General features: G+C 60.0%; 1 protein-coding gene across 2 annotated transcripts in view; it reads left to right on the top strand.

The window, feature by feature from the left end:
* Traf4 (TNF receptor associated factor 4) overlaps nucleotides 1-21,402 on the top strand; it is a 35,635-nt gene extending 14,233 nt beyond the window's left edge. Inside the window, exons 1-8 of one of the 2 annotated variants that reach the window (XM_037233322.1) lie at nucleotides 7,097-7,291; nucleotides 11,650-11,754; nucleotides 13,680-13,841; nucleotides 18,026-18,187; nucleotides 18,653-18,802; nucleotides 19,292-19,552; nucleotides 19,965-20,120; nucleotides 20,699-21,402. In XM_037233322.1, coding sequence (XP_037089217.1) covers nucleotides 7,196-7,291; nucleotides 11,650-11,754; nucleotides 13,680-13,841; nucleotides 18,026-18,187; nucleotides 18,653-18,802; nucleotides 19,292-19,552; nucleotides 19,965-20,120; nucleotides 20,699-20,896 — 1,290 coding nt within the window. In that variant the 5' untranslated portion in view covers nucleotides 7,097-7,195 and the 3' untranslated portion in view covers nucleotides 20,897-21,402. Of the gene's footprint in view, nucleotides 1-7,096; nucleotides 7,292-11,649; nucleotides 11,755-13,679; nucleotides 13,842-18,025; nucleotides 18,188-18,652; nucleotides 18,803-19,291; nucleotides 19,553-19,964; nucleotides 20,121-20,698 lie in introns of those variants that run through there. The other variant, XM_037233321.1, reaches the window with a different exon arrangement.
* Nucleotides 21,403-22,411: the final 1,009 nt, after the last annotated feature.

The raw sequence follows: 22,411 nt of genomic DNA, 5'->3' as shown, positions 1-22,411 counted from the left end.
GGAGCCTGCGCGTCGGGACCCGCACACCTGTTGAGCGTGGCGGGAGATCGCCAGACGTACTCCCTCCCCCCCCCCCGGCTCTCCGGTGTACCCGCTGGAGCCTGCGCGTCGGGACCGCACACCTGTTGACGCGTTGCGGGAGATCGCCAGACGTACTCTCTCTCCCTCCCCCCCCCCCCCCCGGCTCTCTGGTGTACCCCCCGCTGGAGCCTGCGCGTCGGGACCCGCACACCTGTTGACGCGTGGCGGGAGATCGCCAGACGTACTCTCTCTCCCCCCCCCCCCCCGGCTCTCTGGTGTACCCCGCTGGAGCCTGCGCGTCGGGACCCGCACACCTGTTGACGCGTGGCGGGAGATCGCCAGACGTACTCCCTCCCCCCCCCCCCCCCCCGGCTCTCCGGTGTACCCCGCTGGAGCCTGCGCGTCGGACCCGCACACCTGTTGATGCGTGGCGGGAGATCGCCAGACGTACTCTCTCTCCCCCCCCCCCCGCTCTCTGGTGTACCCCTGGAGCCTGCGCGTCGGGACCCGCACACCTTGACGCGTGGCGGGAGATCGGCAGACATGTCCTTACGCGCAGCGCCCGGCCGCGTGTTCTGACACGCGGTGCCCGCCCGCTCGCTACTCCGAGCAGATCTTGTCAACACGTGCCGGCCCCACGAGCGGCAGTGTGCTATCAGCTGCATCGTTGAGTGGAGTGAACGGCAAATGGCGCTTTAGCTCTGTTGTGTATACCAACAAGGCAGTGATAACAACCCAAAAATGAAGTGTTGCTCCTCATTTACCTGAAGTCAATTGCTTATTTGCCAACCAAGAAGTAATGACGTCGAAAAAGCAAACATATGTGTACATGCAGCTTGATACGGTCGATTATCTGACCCACATTTCACCGCAAGCGCACGTTACCCAAGTATAGCATATGCCGCACAATGTATACCGTACACCATTCACCACAAACGCACGATACACCGTATAGGTGTCATAGATGTTTTGTTTGAGCCGGCAATAATGCAGCAGGTCTATTGGCCCCCCAGCATTGCTAACCACTGATTTTATTGCTATGCCCTGTAGACGTTGATGCCTCATGTAGTCTGCCTAAAATACATCAGGCAGCATGAGCGTGGCGTGTGTCTTGAAGCCCTAATGCATGTCATTCGTGACGAACGAATAAGAGTGTTCTTCATGAAACTAAATTAGCTCGCCAATGTCATCTGCAACGGTGGAGCAAACCAAAATGTGGAGTGAACCGCACATCTGAAACAAAAGTGGTAATGCCAACATATAATACTCTTGAGTTGGTCGATACATAGGCGCAGCGTAAGCACAAGTCCTGACACGCCGTAAAAGGCGTGACCTAAAGACCCCGAATCCTGCTCCGCGTGCCAAAAAAGTGTGTAAATTGCGAGTTCAGTGCTGGCCCAAATTTAGGCACTAACATGTTTTTCCAGGTACACGCGTGATTGAACATGCCGTATTGGAGCACGCGCAGTGCGAAGCAGCCTTGTCTAGGCTAGCGCAATGTTGATGACACCAATTGATTGCTCGAGCTTCACATTTGGGAAAACCAGCTGGTCTTACATCGAGCTTGGTTTAACGTTTTTACGCGTCCTGAGGGTATCTTTTCTGCAGCTGTTATGAATTAAAGGTATGATCAGCCGAAACACGTAAATTCTAATTGGTGAATATGAAAATACACTCTTTGTTCTCAATGCCCTCATGTCGGAGTAGAGAGTGAAGGTTATCTTGACATCGTGCAAAAGACCGATAACACGCTTCTTTCGTTTCTTGGATGCCATGTTGGATGGCGTGCATCGGTGATTACCTACAGGATATTGCTAATGATGGAAGTAAGTCTAGTTTCTAACACGTGAGGCCAGTTGACTAACGGTCATGTGCCAAATGGTTCCTCTTGTTCAGGAGATACGCACCGGTTCGTGTTAGCGGTCTACAACCAATTTCCTCAATGTGGCTGCGACGCCCAAACTGACCGTTCATTGGTAGGTAAAGGCCAGCCACTCCCGTGTCTAGTTCCGTCTGCCTCATATGTCTGATGTTCTCAGTATACCTTGCGCTCCGCCTGCTCCCGAACTTGTTTGTCCGGTCTTAAAGTGGCCTAATTTGCCGTCGTGTCAGACCGTGTTCGCGTGCGAGTCACCGGCGTGGCACCTCAGCCGCCGTCGGTGCCTCGGGGCCATACGCGTGCGTACGGTGGGCGGGGAGGCGTAGGTCCGGCCCGGCCACTCCACCGCCCGCCGCCGGGCGCTCGGCACACGCTCCTCTCCGCCGATGGGCACCACCTGCTCCACTGCCCGGCGGCGGACGGGACAGCCAATCGGCGCGGACGCCGCGGGGCATTCTACACCTCCGCAGGACCGGCAGGTGCGCTTCGCAGTCTCCCGGCGAGCAAAAAGCCAGGTCAAGGCCCGACGGCGCCGCGGCCAGCCAGGCGGCACCGCGCCGGGCCGCGACCTGCGCGCTTTTTGTCCGCTCCGTGTCCGCTTGCATGGTCGGGCGCCCCCGCAGACGGGGCGTAATGGGTCCAGATTGCCGGGTAGGCCGCGGAAGACATCGGCGCAAGACCGCCGCTCGGTGGGCACGATCCAGCCTCCGGGCTGGGGATCAGAGGCGCGACTGAGGGATCCAGCAGGTGCCGAGGATTACCTGCCGACAAGTGCGCCACGCGATCGTGGCGATAGGCAATTGGAGCGGCGCTTTGTTTTCTCGTCGCTCCCGATATTCAAATGTCCGCATCATTTACGGGGCGGGCTCACGCCCGGCGAATAACATGTTTGTCGACCCGATCTGAGGCTTTCTGTGTGCACGGTGAAGCTGTGCAGGGGCTGCGCCTGGGGCGTCGGGCCGCGGCGCCGCTCATTACGGGCTCGGTGACCCCTGACACCGCTCGGAGAGCCGGGGCGAGGCGGCGGCCGCGGCGGCAGCGCCGGCGGCTCGCCCGGCGGCCAAACGGCGGCCGAGCGAGGCGGCGCGCGCGCCGGTCAGGCGACAACAGCCGGCGGCGGGCCGCGCCGTCCCGCCGCCCACCTGCGCATCATTACCCGCCGCGTAATGGCCCGGCGGCTGGACAGGTGAGCGCGGAGGCGGCCGGCGCGCGCCGCCCCTCCGCTCGTAACCGCCGGCTTCGCCGCGACGCGCTCAAATTGCGATAAGCAGGGTGCCCGCGACGCGTAACGGGACGACGTCCGCCTAATTTGGCGGTGGCGGATAAATGAGCTTTGACGGCGGGTCGTTGGCGCGATGCGGTGAGCGGGCGCCGGCAGCCCAGCTGCCTCGCCCCTGGTGACCGTCGAGCGCTGAGGTCAGCGGCGGTCATCCCCGCAGCTGCCCCACCCGGCGGCTGGCACCACACGCGTCGCACCTTCGGCGCGCTGGCTGCGGCTCGGTCCTGACCGCCGGCCGTCTCCGTTGCTCCCCCAGCCCTCGTCGATTTATCCCAGCAGCGGACCGTGCGGCCGCTCTCAGCTGGCGCATGGCGTCAGGTCCTGTTCAGCGGACGCGGCCGGGGTCCGTCGAGCTCGTCACCAGAGGGCCGGTCCGGTGCGGTCAGCGGCCGGCGTGTCTCGGCGCGGGGTTCCGCCTCCCCGCCCCGTCCGGCCGGCCTCCGTGGGCGCGCCGCGCCGCGCCGCGGCCGGCGCCCGGTGCCCGGTGTCCGGCGGCCGACCCGGCCTGGCCCGGCCGCCGTCCGCTGCAGCCGGCCGTCCGTTATGTGCCGCGACGCCGACCTACAAACGGCACGGCGCCGCCGGACACCCGGGCAGCGGGTCCACCGATCGGCGCCGGCGCCGCCACCCGACCCGCTGCCGGATGACGGTAACCCCCGCCGCCAGCCACGCACGTGACCGTGCACCCCGCCGCCGGCCACGTCACGTGACCGTGCACCCCGCCGCCGGCTATGTCCGCGCACCTCTGCCGGCGGACACGTGGTCTCACGCTGAAGGGGCCGGGTAATCGCGTTTAACACGCTCGGAGAGAGCTGTCTATCTCGGCGTCATCTGATCGCGTAATCGGCGGCCGGCCGGCCTTCAAAGATGGGATCAGCCGTGCGTCTGGCAGGGTCGGTGGCAGGACAGGTGGGAGTGCACCACTGGAACCAGCCTCCTTTGTCTGCGGATCACTCGCCCTCTCTTCATCTCTCTCCCTCTCTCCCACCCTCCCTCCCTCCCTCCCTCCCTCCCTCCCTCCCTACCTCCCTCCCTCCCTCCCTCCCTCTCTCTTTTTATTTCTCTTATTTCTCTCTTTTCTAGCGCCCTATTTTTTCTGGATACAATGGCTGTCTACTTCATTTGTATCGGTTCAAATATTCTTAATTATCTTGCTACTGGTAATCGCTACTTTCTCAAAACGTGAGAAATCGACCTCAGCGTGTCGAACGGCGTTGTGAAAACTGACCCTGAATACGAATACATTAGCGATACAGCTTCGGAAAAAAATGCTGACTTGTTTTACTGACCACGCAACTCACAATGTGCCTTCACAGCAATCCCTGAATTTGTCTTCCGGCTTTCGCACGGCAGCACAGATATTACCGCGTCTTTAGCAGTACTTAGCAATCAGGTAAAACGTGTACAAATTCCATACCAGCACGTTTTGCCGTGCAGTGCCAGCTATTTGTGCTGGTGATCTCCCTGTGCGGAAGCGTCGACGGGAGCGGAGCAGCGACCTGTGCTCGGCTCACTGGTGACAGATGATCCTCCCTGCCCTCCCTCTCCCCATTAGTCGCCGCTCAAAGAAACCGCCCAGGGGGTGTCTCGGCCCAGAGCGCGCGCGTTGCGCCGGAAGCGGCTGCGAAACGACGCAGCGTGCGACCGTCCCTCGCTTCGGGAGCGCTGGAAGTGGCCTGAGCAGCCCTGGATCCCGGCAGTTCCCGGAGGATGGCAGCTGGGGTGGCTGGGCACGGGTCAGCTGGTGGGGCTGCCGCTTGCCGTCTCTAGGCCCTGCGTGTCTGCTGCGGTTGTGAATCGTTTCTGTCTGTAGATGGATTAACAGGCCCTGTCCCTTCCGCCACGCGCACCGCCCTCACGCTGTGGCTCTATGGGAGGGCGGAAATGGTCGGCTCGTGTGACGTGGATTTGGGCTGCGTCCCTTCTCTCTCTCCACAGTATTTCCCGGGCGTTGGCTGTGCTGTTCCGGAAGGTCACCGTTTGTGCCACGCTCGTGACCCTCTCGGATATCCTGGCTTTGTATCCGGAGAGGCTTTGTGCGTACGAGCGGGCCGTGCCGGAACGTTCCAGAAGGCTGACCTCGGCGCCGAGCTATAGGAGATCATCCAGTTAGCAGTAACACGGCTCAGACATCTGGCTGCCGAACTGCACACCACGTTATGTGGCGCAATCATCACAAACACCACTTGTCGGTATCACAGGGGAGCTAACCAACCGAAGCCGCTCCAAACGTTTGACTTGAAATAGCTTCAATGCAATGATGATAAAGTTACAATAATTACAGAGGGGAGTGGTATTTGAGCTCTGAGAAGAACGTCCCGATGTCCAAAAGGTGACGTCGGGTGCGACGCTGGCTGTGCGCAGACCAGGTGTCACTAGACCCGCTTCAGGTCGAATAGCTCAGGCAAGACCGTACGCATGACGAACTGTCTGGTGCTACGAGATAACGAGCTGAAGGATGTCACCGGGTAGAGGTGTCGTAGGCCCGGACAGTGGGGGTGGAACAGTCGTGCAGGTTGGTCACTGAGCCATCACGGCGGTGCAAAGCCAACAGTACTTGTTGACTTTGTGCCGCCGTGATAGCTCAATGTGCGGGTCACCAAGGTAATTGGAAAGATCGGAGAAGGATTGGTAGAGGCTCCCTGGAGCAACACAATTGCGGAGCCGGGCATATCCTGCTGTAGCACTTCTGTTTTAAAATGAAGCGCTTCCGTGCACGACCAGACAACGTCAAACCTGCTTGGACATGCATAAACACGAATCACGCGCACGTCCTCCTTAGCGACGAAACGTGCGGTCAATGGTCCGTCGAAAACACGACTCTGGACCGGACGCCGCCGCTGTCAAAACACCAGATTAAGACCCTGGTGCCAAACGCGCGTTTACGCGCACAACACGCCGCCTTCCAGCTGCCCCTTTGAACCCAACGCTCTGGAATTTCGCCACCGCTGAAAACAGCGGCTTCTCGATCCGTCGGCGGTGCTGCGGGGTCGCTCGGTGGCCAGGTGGTGACCGCCGTGGCACGCCGCGGCGGCGCCAGGACCGGCACGCGCGGCTGGCTCACAGCCGGCCGTCAAAGGCGGCGCGCGCACCCCACGCGTCGGTGGGGGTCTAATGCGCGCGCTGCCGGCCCTGATGGACTGTGTGGAGCGCGGCGAACGAGAGAGAACAAGCGCCGACCGCGACGGCCTTGGACAAGCCGGCTATTCAGTAGCTGACCAAAATATCCACCGGAGTATTCAGCGTCTGACAAAAGCTCGACCCAAAGGGGTACAAACAGGGAAGATTGAGCGATGAGCGCGCCGCCGGCTGGGGCCAGCTGTCGTCGACCCCGCCCCCCCCCCCCCCCCCCCCCACCCGGCTGGCCCCCGGCCGGTCGGAAGTGGTTCAGCTCGTGCGTGACGACGCTAGGCCGACGCACGGCGGGGGAAGGGGCATGCTGGGGTGGTGCCGATGGGGTGGGACGCTGCTGTTGGTGACGCTGCGAATGGTGACGCTGAGGGTGGTGACGCTGGACTGGTGACTGAGGACTGGTAACGCTGGACTGGTGGTGCTGAGGGTGGCGACGCTGGACTGGTGGCGCTGAGGGCTGGTAACGCTGGACTGGTGGTGCTGAGGGTGGTGACGCTGGACTGGTGGCGCTGAGGGCTGGTGATGGCAGCGAGTGGTCAGCGGGGTCATCTCGGCGCCGCTCAGCCGGTCGCCCCTCCCACGCACGGCGGCAAGGACGGTCATCCGGCCCCGGCTGGACGCGCGCCAGCTGCAGCGGTCGGTCGCAAGGTCGGGTCGCCGACGGCCGTGACGTCAGCGCCCGGTGGCCAATCGGCGCGGCCGGCGACAGGCCGGTTCGTGTCGGGCCGTTTTTGCTGGGTCGCGCGCCGGCCGGCAGCTGCTCGCCGCCGCGCAGTGCGCTGGCGGACGCGGCGGGGGGAGGGCGTGTTCGCGGTTGGTCCGGTGTTTGTCAGATCGTGCGTGGGCAGTCGAGTATCTGGTGGGTTTGTGCTGTCGGGAGCAGCATGGGCAGATCCACAGCGCAGTGGGTGAGGGCGCAGGGGCTCGCGCAGCGTGCCTCCCCTCATAAAGACGACTGGCAGCCACCCAGCTACACAGAGGTGAGTTGTCGTGCCGGCAGGTGCAGTCGGGTGTGCATAGACAGCCCCCAACTCCAACTGATGTGCTTACGCAGCGCAACTGTTTTGCGGATCTTTCGTGCAACGTGTACCGCTTCGCATGTCTTGCAGACGTAGGGCGCGTGGGGCGCTTAAGTGCATGACGCTCCATTCTTGGAAAGCCTGAAAGTTGCGTGTTGAAGGCAAGGTCATGCTTAGGACGTGGCTCAGGCGGTGGTTCAGCATACCCGTGGTGTCCGGTATGAATGAGCTCATCTTTTTGCCGCAGACTGTGTGGCTCATGTGCTGACCAGGCTAACCGCACTGGAGAGACTGAATGGACCCGTTGGAACATTGCCGAGGTGCCGTGTTCTGAGATGCCGTAGGAACTTCATATGTGACCCAGTCCAATGGGTTCCACGGTGTCGTTCTGCAGCCAGTCATATTTTTGTCAAGCTCCTGAGCTGGTTAAAAATGTGAATGACGGGACAAACTCGACACATTTTAACGACCACTTTTGTTCCCTTAAGCTTCTCCCGGATTGGCAGCTTATGTGTGCAGCTTGTTTAGCCGTTCATCGGAATTAGGCCAGCGGTAAGAAGGCATTAATGATTCTAGAAACAACCGTGCCAGTGGTAGAATCCGACGACAGGGGCCAGCGTGGTTTGCGGATATGTTGATCGGGCCGGCTCTCGCCTGCAACCACGATCAATGTGGCCTGTACGTTTCAAGCAGAGTAAAAAGTAACATAAAATACATAGTAAAAAAAACAAAAAGTAACAAAAGTAACAACGGAGAAAAGAATCAGTGGCTTTAGGTATGACCGAAGAGGAGAATTGGTGGCTTTAGGTATGACCAAAGAGAGATCAGTGGCTTTAGGTATGACAGCCATTCGAGCGGCAGGCCTGTTCGCTCACGTGACTTGTGTGTACACATCGGTGGATGCCCACCAGAACAGTTCGAAGCGTCGTTCCACTAACTTTCGATGGAGAATTTTGCCACCCAGTGCCTCGCGTGCACTGCGGCGGTCATGAACCGCTCATCGATGTCCCGCCATTGAATAATTCTCCCGGTCGGATGAGACGCTGTCAGGTCACGCTTTAACCAGCTGCATTGGATTAAAGTGCATGCGGATGGCAACCTTGCACGATCAGGGTAAACACTGCGCAGTTCACAAAGGGCGTAAAGCTGACCGATGTCGGAGTTTTAGTTGCAGCGGCAAGCTGAGTGCAGGAAGTCGAAGTCAGCTATGCTTGCCGAGTGGTTTTACAGCTACAGTGTGAGAGGCTTTCCAGCGCGATCTTCGCGGAGGCACCATGCAGCTACATTTGCATGTCCTTGGCCTCCAGCCAAGTCGAAATGTCATCTCACTCCACATCACAAACATTTCGACTGGTCACCGGCGCATTGAGCGCCACTGGCAGGCCCGATCACGTGGTCCGTGCGTCCGGAGCCGGCTGGGTCACGTGTGTCCGGAGCCGGTCGGGTCACGTGGTCCTGGCGTCCGGAGTCGGCCCTGTCACGTGGTCGGCGGCACGGACGTGACCGCGGCATAGCTGAGCGTGTGTCGATGGCTGGGAGTGGACAGGCGCTTCTGCCCCGGGGGGGGGGGGGGGGGCGGATCGCTCGGAGGTCCGGCTCCGCGGTCCAGGCTCGCGGTCCTGTGGTCCCGACTGCATGCCGGTGAGTCCCTTGAGGGGTGCAGCTTGAGTGCGGGCGGATGGTGCTGTGGTCTGAATAATGACCTGCGCGGCTGCACGCGTTAACCGAATGCAAAACAAACCGCTTTGGATGATGCATAGGTTTCTATCGGGATCAGATCCAGTACAACGCCCCGTAATGTCCGGTATGCTAAGCTCGTCATTCAGACGTAAATGGAAGCTATTCGCTGAGGGTTTGGCTGTTCAGCTCAGACAGGTCAAGTTATGTGATGCGCAGTTGTGAATGTCTGTAAACGAGCCATTTGCTGCCTTAAATCTTCGTCTGAGGCATTTGTATTGAGCTATTTGACTTGACGAAAACCTTGGACCAGAAGATGGAAAGATGAGGGTGATTATCCTCTATTTGGCCTCCCTGAAATGGGTCCTTTGAATTGTCTGGAATTTCCATCTCAAATTTCCTCCAAGGTTTTTGACGCCGAACAATGACTGCGCATGACGAAGGTCATTCGAAAACGAAGGTAATTTAACGACGTGGTGTTACTGGCATGCTCAGCGTAGCAGTTTCGATATGCGTGTGTCCTCGCACCGCAGTCTCCGGTCGGCCCCTGCTGTCGCGTACCGCGCGACACGGGCAGAGGAGGGCGGGGGAGGGGCGGTATGCCCGGCCGACAGTGGCTCGCACTGACGTCATGGCGCCGGGCCGGGCCGGTTCCCAGTCGGCCGGCGCTGACCGGCAGCTCAGCTGATCGCAGCGCACACCGCCCATGGCGCGGACGGGCCAGGCATTTCCGGGCAGCGTCGCCAGCCCGGCGAGCTGGCGCCATCTCCACGACGGCAGCCGCCGGTGGGGCACGACTGGGAAGGCACCGGGACTTGACTTGTGTGGTGGTGACTGTCATGGAGTTTCACATTTAACCTCTACCAATCTATCCAACCAACGAATTTAAATACAACCAATGACCCGCGGTCTCCGCAAGTTCCAAAGCCAGGCGTGTATTATCGGTCACAGTCTAACTATTGTTCAGCACGAACACGAATTTAACAAGCTGTAAAATGCGGCACGCTAACAAACACTTGTATCGGCAATGGCCAGGTTTCATTCCGTTCTATTTCATAGCATGTGCTAACCAATAAATGCATCTGGCTTGACTCCATTCCTTATCGTTTGCAGCGTGTACGACCACGTCCAGTCCAACCTGTGGAAAATCAATGTACTCTCCAATTCACGAACAGCTCTTGTACGCAGCGGGTAGTGGGGCAAAAAACACCAACACAGGGACTAACCGTCCCGGAAAATTATATAGTGCCGCCGAACACATGTGGCGTTCTCCCCAACCCATCCCCGACCCCCATCGGCGAGCTGCAGGGGGGCGGGGAAGGGCGAAGCAGACACGACACGTGCGTAGCATCTGCGCCCTCTGCCAGGGGACAGAGGGTAGCAGATAACCATCGGACGGCGCACGGCAGCTGGGACCAGCGGAGCCCGACTGACCCGGGCCGACGATGGGATACGCGGGGAGGGGGGGGGGGGGGGGGGCGCCGGCGCGGCGCCACCACCGCCACCACCGCCGCCGCCCCGCGTCACTGTCAGACTGACCACAAAAAGACGGCCGACCACCGCCGAGGTGACTGCCACACACGTCCCGCTGCCGCGGCGCCGGCCTCCTAATGAGTGGATCTTTGTTACGAGCGTCACCAACTCACTCGTCACGGAGGCGCGCCGACGCCGGGCGGGAGCGTGGGGAGGAGACGCGCCGTCGGTACCGAGCCGGGCGGGCGAGGGCGTGGGGAGGAGACGTGCCGTCGGCGCTGCGCCGGACGGGCGGGAGCGTGGGGAGGAGACGTGCCGTCGGTGCTGCGCCGGACGGGCGGCGGGGCGCGGTCAAAAGCCGAGATGCGCCGGCCCAGGGCCGGCCGGCGCCGGCGGCCGCCGCCGGGCAGGGCCCGGCTGCCGTCTGAGCCGGCCCGCCCCTCGTGGATCACGTCGAAATGCGGGCCGGTGGCGGGCGCGAGCGGCGGTGGACCGACCGGCGCGAGCCCGCGGCGATTGCGCGGCGATCGGCGGGCGGGGCCAGCGCAGGGGTCAGCGCAGTGCCCGGGACGGCCAACGGGGCGGGTCTGACACGCGGGGGCGTGCTGATCGGGACCGCGCTGGCTGACAGGTGGGGAGGGCTCTGAGACGCACCGGCCGCCGCCTACCCCATGTCAGGATGAGTGTCAAGACGGTGCCTGATTGCGGTGATAACCGTGATCTGAATTTGACAAGCGTTATGTGGTGACAGAACTAGCGTTCTGTGTTAACAACGGCTCTGTGATGGGAAAATACGTCTGAGCTGCGGCGGCAGCCGTGACAAAGACGTCCACCGTCCAGATGTCTGCAGAAAGCCGCTTAAAGGGTACCATCGCCGCCGCTCTGTGAAGTTTTTGTCTGGGTAAACATGTATCAGACGTTTGATCGCCGCATGCCGCCACTGCCGCCAAAGTTATAAATGGTAGTTGTCATTTGAAATAAATGGCATGCACTCATCATTTAGGTCGGAGTTATACAGCGTGCCCCGCAGATGTCAGTGACTTCGCCTCTGCAAGTTGGGAGAGCAGCCACCGAGAGCCAAGCAAGAGTGCACATGCCCCTCCGAAGTGGACCAGAGCAGCCCCTCTCCCTCTCCCTGCCCCGTGCTGACCCGCCCTCGCCGCCGGCAGATCTACCCGGACCCGGATGGCGAGAAGTCGATCATGAGCTCGGTGGTCTACTGCATCCACCACAAAGAGGGCTGCAAGTGGACCGACGAGCTGCGCAAGCTCAAGGTGAGCGGTGCGGCGCCGCGCCCACAGCCGCCCTTTGTCCGGCTCCACACTCGGCCTTTGTTTTCGGGCGTGCAGGTAAAGCGCACGTCCCGGTGTGTGCGGCGTGATGGTGCACGTCCGCCTACGCCCGTGCACGCCCGACTCACCGCCGGGCCGACGTCGGTGCGTGCCTGTGTGACGCGCTGTCGCGGCGCGCGGCGACGACGGCGCCGGTCGCGGTCGGCAGCGCCGCTCCCAGCCGAGCCGCAGCCGGCGCGCTGGCGGCCGACAGGCGCCCGCCGGTTCCCACCGTTTGTCGGCGCGCAGACGCGGGTAATTGCCGCCCCACGCCGCTGCCTGCAGCCCCGGCCGGTCGGGGTCTTTGTTACGAGACAGCTCGACCGTGCGCGCTGGCAGCTCATGGCAAATGTGGAGTGCTTTGTACTTCGCAGCACCTATTTTGGAACTGTTGGCAAAGTCGCACGTGCCTCTTCTAATTATTAAGTGGTGCGATTGCTCTTTAGTAAATCCTCGCTGACATCGGTGCAAGGGTGTTTTACATGCGGCGCAGATCTCTAAGCCTTCTTCACGGTCACAAAATGACGGGCACGTTCGTCGCGCCCATAAGCCTCAGCAAACGACGGAATTTTCAATGAGGTGTGAGTGAGAACGTAAACACGCGTCGTTGTCTAAAGAAAAGTCAATGTCGATAAACCCGGCTACTGTTACGCCCTATTGAATTCGACACGGTCATGATCTGTAGCATCAGTTTTGGATAAGGTAGCGACGTAGCTCGGTAGATCTGCTCGCGGAATCATTTCAGTTCAATGCTCGAAATGACATTCCAAACGACGAGAGGAGTCAGATATTGCGTGAGTCAATGCAAGTGTCGAAACGTGCGCCTTGTGAGGGCACTCTACGACAGCGCGCCTCTGCAGGTTGTCCTTCGCACCGCCTTGGCCCACTTCCCTGCGTGCCAGCGCGACGTAGAATGACATCTGCGGCTTCATCAGCGGAAACGCTTATCCGCGATAGCGTCTTAATCGTTGCAACGGCCACGGAGCCTGGCGGCGTCCTTGGCGGGGTGGCGCCGCGCGGGGTCGCGACCCGTGACCTCCAGACGCTTCCCACGCGGCTCGGCCGCACGGGCAGACGAGAGACGGCGGCCCAGTGCCGACTGTGGTCCGACGCTGCCCGGTCGGAGCGGCCGGACGGGTAGCGCAGAGGCGGCGGTCGAGTGCTTAGTGTGATCCGACGCTGGTCGGAGCCACCGAGCTGCCGTCAGCTGCCGATCAGTTGCGAACGTGCCGTGCCAGCGTCCTGTGCTGATCGAGCCGACGCAGCGAGAAGGGGCACGCCTCCGAGCCACGGGTGGGGCGGGGTGTCTCGGTGACCCGGCCGCCGCGCGCCGTCCATCATCGCAGGCGGCGCCAAAAACACGCGCGCACCGGCGATTTGGCGCGCCGCGAAAAACGGCGGGTAAAAAGCGGCCGTGTGGTGCGTGGTGACCTGCGGAGGCCCGCGGTATGCGCGCCGGGCTGGAATGCAAACGGTCGCTGGCCCGGCCCACCGGACGGGGCTCGCACCGGGGCCTGCCTCTCTCTCCTGGCTGGGCGAGCCGGGCGACGTCCGGGGACGTGTCAGGCGACTTAGAGGATTTTGTCCACCCATGGACCGCGGTCAATAGCTGTCAGAATGGTCCCGTGCCGCTGCCACATCCGGTGTCTGTGTGACGCGCTCGTTCGGAGCGCCGATGCAAAACCCACGCGAGCAAATGCGATTTACACCAGCTGATTGATGGTTGTCTCCATATTGCCCCTGTCCCGCCCATTTGCGCAAGTCGATGATGACCCGCGCGACGGATTGCAGCGTCATCCTGCGACTATTCATAACACGGCTGTAGGCGAGACGCTGGCAGCCGGCCTCAAAGCGCCGCATTGTTTCAGGCGCACCTGAACACGTGCAAGCATGACGCCATGCCGTGCACGAACGCGTGCGGCGCGATGATCCCCCACCTGATGATGGAGGACCACCTCAAGTTCACCTGCCCCCGCCGCCGCGCCCGCTGCGACCACTGCAACCTCGAGTTCAGCGGACAGACTCTGGAGGTGAGTACGGCGGCGGCGGCCCGGTCCGAACCCGGCGCACCGGTCCCGGGCGGCGCGTCGGCTGTGAAGTGCGGCAGTCTAAGCGCACGTGTGGTTCAGTGTCGCGTGAGATCAAGGGCTGGATGCGCACCGGCACCACGCGTGCAGTTCTTTCGGAGTGTTTCAGTCGCTTTTGTTGGTAAATGCTCATCTGGTCGAGTACTGGGCGAGATGGTGCCGTCCTGTTACCTTGTATAACTCATTGGATGGGTTGTTGGTTTTGCTTTGGTTCGCCATCCGTGTTTTCTTAAGCGTGCTGGTCAGATTTTGAGCTTCAGCAGCGCATGGATGCCGCCGCCGCCAATTGCAAATGTTCTGTTTGTTCCAACTCGCACATCGCTCGTTTAATGTAGCCTCTGCCACTGCGTCAGCTACCAAGCCTCCTAAAAGTTGTACCAAAAAACGACCGTTGCATAAATTTGAGCATCAAACACCGTAAATTGGGGGCTGGCAGTTTGAGTGGATGATTCGTTTTAGCTATGACAAGGATAATTATTAAAAATTGAGCTATTTGGCGCCAGACGCTAGGCTGGTGGAGTGCCAGAGAGGTGATTATACCATCGATTAGCATATGCCCTGAAGAGGAATGACTCGAGCTTCTAACAAGGGCTTAACCACTGGAGCGGAAGCCACTCTCGCTCTTCCTAAGATGCGTACCAGCCATAGGCCAACGGCCGATCCTACGGGGGGGGGGGGGGGGGGGAGGGAGAGAGGGCTCTAGCATCGAACGGGCTATCGAAGTCCTTCCGAGGGGTAAGCGGCAAATTTTCCTGCAAGCTTGATAAATACCCGTGCCAGAGCTCGAGGCCGATGCTGGGACTTGCCTCCCACTGTCTCGGGAGGAAGAGGATGGATGAGCCGTATGAGCCAGAGACCGACACTGGGACTTGTCTCCCGCCTTCTCGAGAGGGAGAGTAGAAATGAGCCGTATGACCCAGAGACCGTCACCGGGATTTGTCTCCCGCTGTCTCGAGAGGGAGAGGATGGATGAGCCGTATGAGCCAGAGGCCGACACCGAGACTTGTCTCCCGCTGTCTGGAGAGGGAGAGGATGGATGAGCCGCATGAGCCAGAGACCTACACCGGGACTCGTCTCCCGCTGTCTCGGGAGGAAGGGGAGGGATGAGCCGTATGGGCCAGAGACCGACACTGGGATTCGTCTATCGCTCTCGAGGCTTGGAGCCATGCCAGCCGGAGATAGACCGGCCCGGCTGGCGCCATGAGCCTACCTGTCGCCTGCGCTACTAGCGCGTCTTACTTCGGGTAGGTCTCACTCCCGTTCGTAGGCCGTGCATTGCCGACCGCTCTCTGCGCTGCTCCGGCCCGCTCCCAACCATCTCCCGGAGTACCGCTGACATGGCCGTGTGCGGCCGTCCAGGGCGTGCAGACGGGCGAGCGGAGCTGGACGCGCTCAGCAGAATACAGCATGTTTTGACGGACGGGTGCTGCGTACAACTACAGACGTGGTCGCTAATAGATCACTCTCGACATCAAGCGGCGCGACCATATCAAGAGGAAAATCTCGGCCCGCTGAGCAGGATGTGGAGAGTTCCCATCGCGCGCGGCGATTAGGACGCCGGCGGCGGCGATGGGCCGAGCCGTCGCCGCCACGACGGCCGGCTGCTGGACCGCTGCCGTGGGACAGGATTGAGCATGCCGCAGTGTCCGGCTCGCGCTTGCTCACCGGGCCAAGTCGCCCGTCGGAGCTCGAACATGAATCAACAGGCTTCAAACGTGGATCGCAAGTGGTCTGGACAGACAGAGCACGTGCAGTCCTGGCGGTGGGTTTTCCAGTTGGGAGGTGTTCATGCGCAAAGCAAGATCAAACACGCTGATGAGCTGTTGGGTGCGTATGAGACTAAACGTGGGTTATAAAAGGCCTCTACTTTTCATATCTTTCTAAACTTTTGCATGTCCCTGAATAACGACACACTGCTTTTTCCAAAACATTTAGACCCACTTATTACTCCATTTACTACGCTCTTCGACTCGCGCTTCATCGTCTGATGCCCAAAGCCGACGGGCGAAGAACCAGCTGCTGATTACTCACCGTCCCGGCTCCGGCACTCACGCGCAGTTAGCACCGCAGATAATCCTCGCTCGGCGCCGAGGATCTCACGTTATCACGGCCGACGGGGACCGCAGGCGGCGCCGGGACGGCACCGGCAGCCGCTACCGGTCGGCGGTACCGTGGGAGCCGCCTCCTGCGCCACGCGGCCGCGCTGGGAAGCCAGGCATTTAACAGACGGGCGCGCGGGCGTCGCGCGTGACCCAGCGGCGCGCCGGAAGCGATTTACCAGCGTCCAGCGGAAGCCGGGCGGTGAGCGACGGCGGAAACGGCGTCGCCCCCAGCGCCGGGTGCCGCCGCGCAACGAGGACAGTGCCTGCTGGCGGCCCCCGGAACCGCCGGAGGCGTCGGCGGCGGCGTCTGTCACGTTTTGTGGTCACTCCGGTGCTGCAGGCGCAGTTGTGGTTGTGGCGTTCGGGCTATTGTTGGAGAGTGGGCGTGAGCTGCCATCGTGGCTGAAAACACCACGTGTCTGATAATTATGATACAGAAATAGTAAAAGGAAAGGGGAGTAATGGACGTACAAAATGAGATATCTGCAAGGAATATCAAGGTGTGTAGAGAACTGGTGCCATCTTTGAAGTTTGATGTCGGGGAAAACAGTTGGATCCATCTGTATGCATGGAAAGAATCGATACTTTCCGACAATGTTTGTTAGAGAAAATGCATAACAAGACTAGCATCCCCTTATTCTGAGAAGACAATTGCGTGGGAAAAACAAATGACCGGCAAATATATATAGATGACAATGCAAGATGGTCATGATAATCATGATGATAGATGACAATGATGAAAATGACCATGCAAGGAGATTCCTTTGAAACTATGACTCCCGCGACGCCCGGTCAGGCCTTCGTTCAGCGGGGCCTCGGAGCAGCGTCGGTGGCGCCGGTCCACCCTCCCCGGCCGGCGTCCTGCGGCTCCGCCAACGACATCTGGCCCCCACGTGTGCCGGCTGGCCTTCGTCGCAGCCGCACCTCGGCCACCACCGGAAATGGTCCTGTCAGACATTTCATATTAAAGCTCACTCAACGACCATCCGAGCGGTGCGGTCCGCCATGATAAATGCTGCGGGAAATTGTGGCTCTCCGCCTCAACGCGCCCCTCTGCCTTTTCCGCATTGCCATCTGCCTGTCTCTCGTTCTCTTTCTCAATCTATCTCTTCCCACCCGCTAAACTTTTCTTTCTCTTCTGCCACTGCTTACTGCGGTATCTCCTTCACCCCACCTCTTTAGACATCGCCGGCTTTCCTGTCCCGCGCCACTATCTCGTCCCGCTTCACGACTACTTGATCTTCGTCCCTCCGCCTTCATTTTCCTCATCGCTCCGTCCGTTTCCTCTCCGCTCCATGGTCTGCCGCTGTATCGTTGCGCTGCGGACCGCCGCGCTGCAGCCTTTCATGAGCGCCGCAATGCACCCATTCCCCGAAGGTGGGCGTGCTCGAGCCCAGGCCAGAAGGATTGACCTGCATACGGGCGGCGGTGACGCGCGGCCCTGCAGGGTCCATCGGGATGAGCTGCGCCGCTTGTTTGTCCAGGCGCCGGCGGCTGTGCAGTTGGCCGGTTTTTGTGTCGGTGTTTAGGTGTGCCGGGCCCCGCGCCCGGTGCCGTGCCGTGGAGGGGAGTAGCGCTCGTAAATACACCGCGACCAGCGCGCCAGGCCGGCACTAATGCGCGGAGCTCAATTGTCGGCGAAACAAAAACTGATTAACCAAACCCTGCCAACGGGGATTATCTTGGTACTCTGCCCTTTTCGTAGCAGACGTTTTTGCCGTTGCCCAACAGCCGCCTCCATAGATTGTAAAGCTGCCCTGCCGAACATTGGCGTGTGAACCCATGATAGCGACCTCTTCGGGAGAGCTTAAAGTCAGCACTCTCAGCGTGTTGCATGACAAGAGGGCAATGAACGCCGCCCTTCATATGTTCAATGGTGTTCTATGAAAGTCAATGATTCGTGTAAGTTCTGGCTGCCATCACCGCGCGGAGCAGTGCAAGGTCGCCGTTCCAGCGGTGAGCTCAGTGAGCCTCCCTCCGGGCCGCCGACTCCCTCCCTGACGCGACCCTCCCTGCCTTCCGCAGAGTCACGTGGGAGGCTGCTCGCACGAGCCCGTCTACTGCGAGAATAAGTGCGGCAACAAGGTGCAGCGCGTCAAGATGGCGCACCACCGCGCGGCCGAGTGCAGTCGCCGCTTGGTGCCCTGCCGCTACTGCACCAAGGAGTTCGTGGCGGACACGCTGCAGGTACGCGTCACGCCGCGTCCGCGGTCGCCAGACGCGGCGCGCGCCCGCCACTGCCGCGCTCCACGCGCACTGGCCCGACAGTCACCAGTTGCTGGGGACGCTACCGCCTTTTCAGACTCCGCGCACGGGAACTGTTGACGACCGTTACCGCGCGAGCTACTGTGACGTCCGCTTCAGATAACCCGACATCAAACACGCCTGGCGATTGCAACATCCGGCGAGGCGCGGATAGCACGTGCGGCGTGCGCGGCCGCCCAACACTCCAACTCCCGCTCGCTGCTCTTTCCAAGTGTTTTGTGTCGTGTGATCAAGCCGCCGGCTTACGATGACGCGTTGCGTGATCGCCACGTCACCTGGCCGCGCTGCCGCGGCGCTGGCGCGTGGCCGGACCGTTGCGCTGGGGCCGGCGCGCGCGGGGCGGCGCGGCGCGGCGCGCCCCTGGCTGACCAGCAGTGCCGGTTGCAGGCGCACGTCAGCAAGTGCACCAAGTGCCCGGTCAGCTGCCCGCACGGCTGCGAGATGGCCGTCACGCGCGACACCGTGGAGAGCCACACCAAGGAGTGCCCCAACGTCACTGTCAGCTGCGCGTTCAAAGACGCCGGCTGCCGATTCAAGGTGAGGCTTAACGCCCGCATACCGCGGACGGCCAACAGGGCACGCGCGTTTGGAAGCCCACACCACACGTCATGAAAATCGGCAGCTTGGTCAGGCCGATCTTAGATCGCAGATATGTTCGCTTGCCTTCTGTGGGTAACTGCTAAAATGGTTCTGGCCATTAATTCATCTACAAATATCTGCCCGCTCGCCCTCGTTCCCGCGGGCTTCTGGTGACGTTTCATTGTCCGTGGCGCACCACCCACGCACTCGCACAACCTAATGCTAGTGCCCAGCCGTGTGGGACACCATGCTGATGAACTCATCCACTGCCACGGTCACTGCCTGGCCCCTCCATGACTCGCGACTTGGATTGCGCCACGTGGTGTGTGCGTGCGTGCGTGCGTGCGTGCGTGCGTGCGTGCGTGGTCCAGACGGCCCGCGGGCTCTGCCTGACCCGTGGTCCAGTATCCCCCGTGACTGTGCCTGACTTGCGCCGTCGCCGCTCAGGGCCGGAAGGCGGCGGTGGAGCAGCACGTCGAGTCCAGCTCTCGCCAGCACCTGCTGCTCATGTGCTCGGTGGTCGGGCGGCAGCAGCAGCAGATCGCCGCGCTGAAGCAGGCCGTCGCCAAGTCATCCGCCAACACGTCCGGCACGCTCATCTGGAAGATCGGTGACTTCGCTGCGCGCATGGCCGAGTCGCGAGGAAAGGAAGGCCTTGAGCTCATCAGCACTGCCTTCTTCACCAGCCAGTACGGCTACAAACTGCAGGTGAGCCAGCCGCACCCAATCAACGGGGAGCAGGCATGCGGGAGGCTTACGTTCTCACTGTGCCTACAATATCATAGTGGCGCAATATTTGACCTTGCTGCCAGGCTGCAAACCACGGGAAGCATTTGATTGACCATGTCTTCGCACACAAGCCCTGACATGATCCGTCCCGGCAAGACACGCTCACAGCGCGAACGGGCCTTCAGAGACGTGTTACGACACGATCTCGGCGATCTCTTGCGGAGTACGTTGTAGCGAGAGGTTTCAAGTTTGCTCCAACAGATTCGGGAGGTGAACGCGTTTGTTAGACCACCACCTGAGATATCTGCCTGGTGTATATAGCGAAGGATGGCGCTTTGCCCAGCCTTCGGCTAACCAACTGGGCGGTTGACTGACGAAGTTTTCTTAACAGGCGTCACTGTTTCTAAACGGCAACGGCGCCGGCGAGGGCTCCCACCTCTCCATCTATATCAAGATCCTGCCGGGCGAGTACGACGCGTTGCTTCGCTGGCCGTTCGCCCACACCGTCTCCTTCACGCTGTACGACCAGGCGCCTACGCCCGAGGCAGTGAGTGTGGGTCGGGACAGTTGCGACCTCGCAGCGTTCGGGGCCATGGCTCGAGACGCTGCTAGGACGACGGAAGTCTGACGAGCATTGCTGGTCAGAGACTGTACCGAGGAGACCACGATCCTCGCGTGCCCAACAATTCGCCATCACGTCTGCTTTGGCGCCTGGGGAGAGGTCTCCACACCTCACCGTGTCGCGCGAGCTGTGGTGGCTGTTGTTCGGGTCAGACGCCCGGGCCCCGACTCGGCGCGGTGCAGACGGACGCCGGCGGTGGCGGCGACGCTCCTCAGTGCCCGCGGTGTTCTGTTCTGTTAGGCAACGCAACGTGAAGCGCGCTGAGTTCGTCAGCAGAGAACTTCACGCGTGACTCGCGCTGAAATTCTCCAGCTGTACATGAACATGTACAGCTGGAGATGTGTTTGTGTACTGGCGTGAACATGCACAGTCGGTGCTGTACATGTTCATGCCCGCGAACCGTCCTTCGCGTCACCAGACACGTCTCGGTGAAATCTGTGTTATCGTTCTGAGGGACTTCCGATAAGGGCGGACGAATGACAACCCTGTCCTTCCGTCGCCAGGCCTGCAATATCGTAGAGAGCTTCATCCCTGACCCGACCTGGAAGAACTTCCAGCGGCCCAGCAAGGAGCCCGACTCTCTCGGCTTCGGCTTCCCACGCTTCATCTCTCACGAAATGCTCAAACGGCGCTTCTTCGTGCGGGACGACGCCATGTTTATTCGTGTGAAGATCGAGGCTGGCAAAATCGCCGCTGTGTGAGGCGCGCGAACCGACTCAAAGTGTTGTGCGGTGTTGTTTGTTGTGTGGGTATGATTCTCTTATAGGCATCGACCTTCCACCCGCGACGGTGGTCAGACCGTCGAAGTGTGTCCGAGGACGTAGATGCAGTACGTGCCGTGTGTCGTGCGAACGACTCTTGTGTACACGTGGAGAGGATATGCAGAGCAGATGTGCGTTGAGGAGGCGCCCTTCGTTCGCGGCGGGTGCCGTCGCTTTGTTTCGTTCTTTCATGATTAACAGTCACTGGTTTGCGCTGTAAGCTGTAGTCGTCGACGGTTATTGATGTATGTGGTGCGCGAAGTCACGTCATGATCTCTGCGTGTAAATAGTGTTTACGTTGTCGCCGTAACGTTGATTGTTACAAAGGAACAAAGCTTTCAACGAATAGTCGCTAAGTCTTCATCGTACACGTAAATCACTGGTGATTTACTTTGTAAAGGATGGTAGTTCAGCTGATATTTCCTGCAATAAAATATTGGAGCACTTGTGATCGTTATCATGCCATCATCTGAACGCGATGCGTCCAAGGGGAAAAGAGAAAACGAATGCTCACCACCGTGACATTTGCGGTCACCTGCAAATATTTCTGAGCCCGCAACCTCGTCAAGCCAAATTCGAGGGAACAGAGTATTACTATTCCGCCCGTACAGGACGGGACAGGTTTGCGCAGAACAAAACAGGACAAAACAAGTCAACACGCGAAAGGCTAAGATAGGAAAGACCAATACAGGATTGGGCTCACACCAGCTCTGCCCCGCCTCCCTCTGTTCTTTTCGCCTGACCTGAGTCTGTTCCAATCTTCACGTGTCACGTTCCATCGTGTCCTGTCCTGTATTGTTTTGTTCCATACAGTCCTGTCCTTCCTCCTGAAAGTCCGGGACATGTCCTGGACATGTCCAGTGCTTGGCATGAGAAAAGCTGGTCGCATTTGTTGATGAGCTTGCTGAACTTACAGATGTCTTCCCCACAATGACGAGATTTCCCTTTGTTAGGCTTGGTGGCCTCTTGCTGAAGTTCGGCCGATTACCATTTGAATTATCCGCATTTATGCAGGAGATGCTCCAGAGCTTGTTCTGGAAAGTACCAGAACACCATACGAATGACGCAGTGGCCGTTTGCGATCAGCATTCAGAAACCCTTTCCATTATGGACTTGTGAGTGACATATGACAGTGCCCACGTTGGAAATTGTCCACTAAAATCCATGTCCACGTTGGAAACAACTAAAATTTCTGTGGTGTCAGATAAAATCGATTCCTTGAGAATGTGTGTTGGTGGGAGTGGAAAATGAGCAAACCGTACTTAATACAGTCGTTGGTAAGTCGGTTCAAATATGCGTATAAACGGCAGCTAATATTCCTATCTTGACCGCTGCTGTAGTGCAGCAAAGCGAACGCTAGCTGTTGTGCAGTCCTATTAGGCCGTGACGTGCCGGGTGTCACAGGTTATCGCGGGGTGCCAGAACCTTAGGGTGCCCAAGGCAGGTTTGTTGCTG

The sequence above is a fragment of the Pollicipes pollicipes genome, unplaced genomic scaffold, assembly GCF_011947565.3.
Source record: "Pollicipes pollicipes isolate AB1234 unplaced genomic scaffold, Ppol_2.1 Scaffold_7231;HRSCAF=8579_pilon_pilon_pilon, whole genome shotgun sequence".
Lineage (NCBI taxonomy): Eukaryota > Metazoa > Arthropoda > Thecostraca > Pollicipedomorpha > Pollicipedidae > Pollicipes > Pollicipes pollicipes.
The sequence above is the reverse complement of the archived record's forward strand: the minus strand, read 5'-3'. Positions and strand labels throughout refer to the sequence as shown.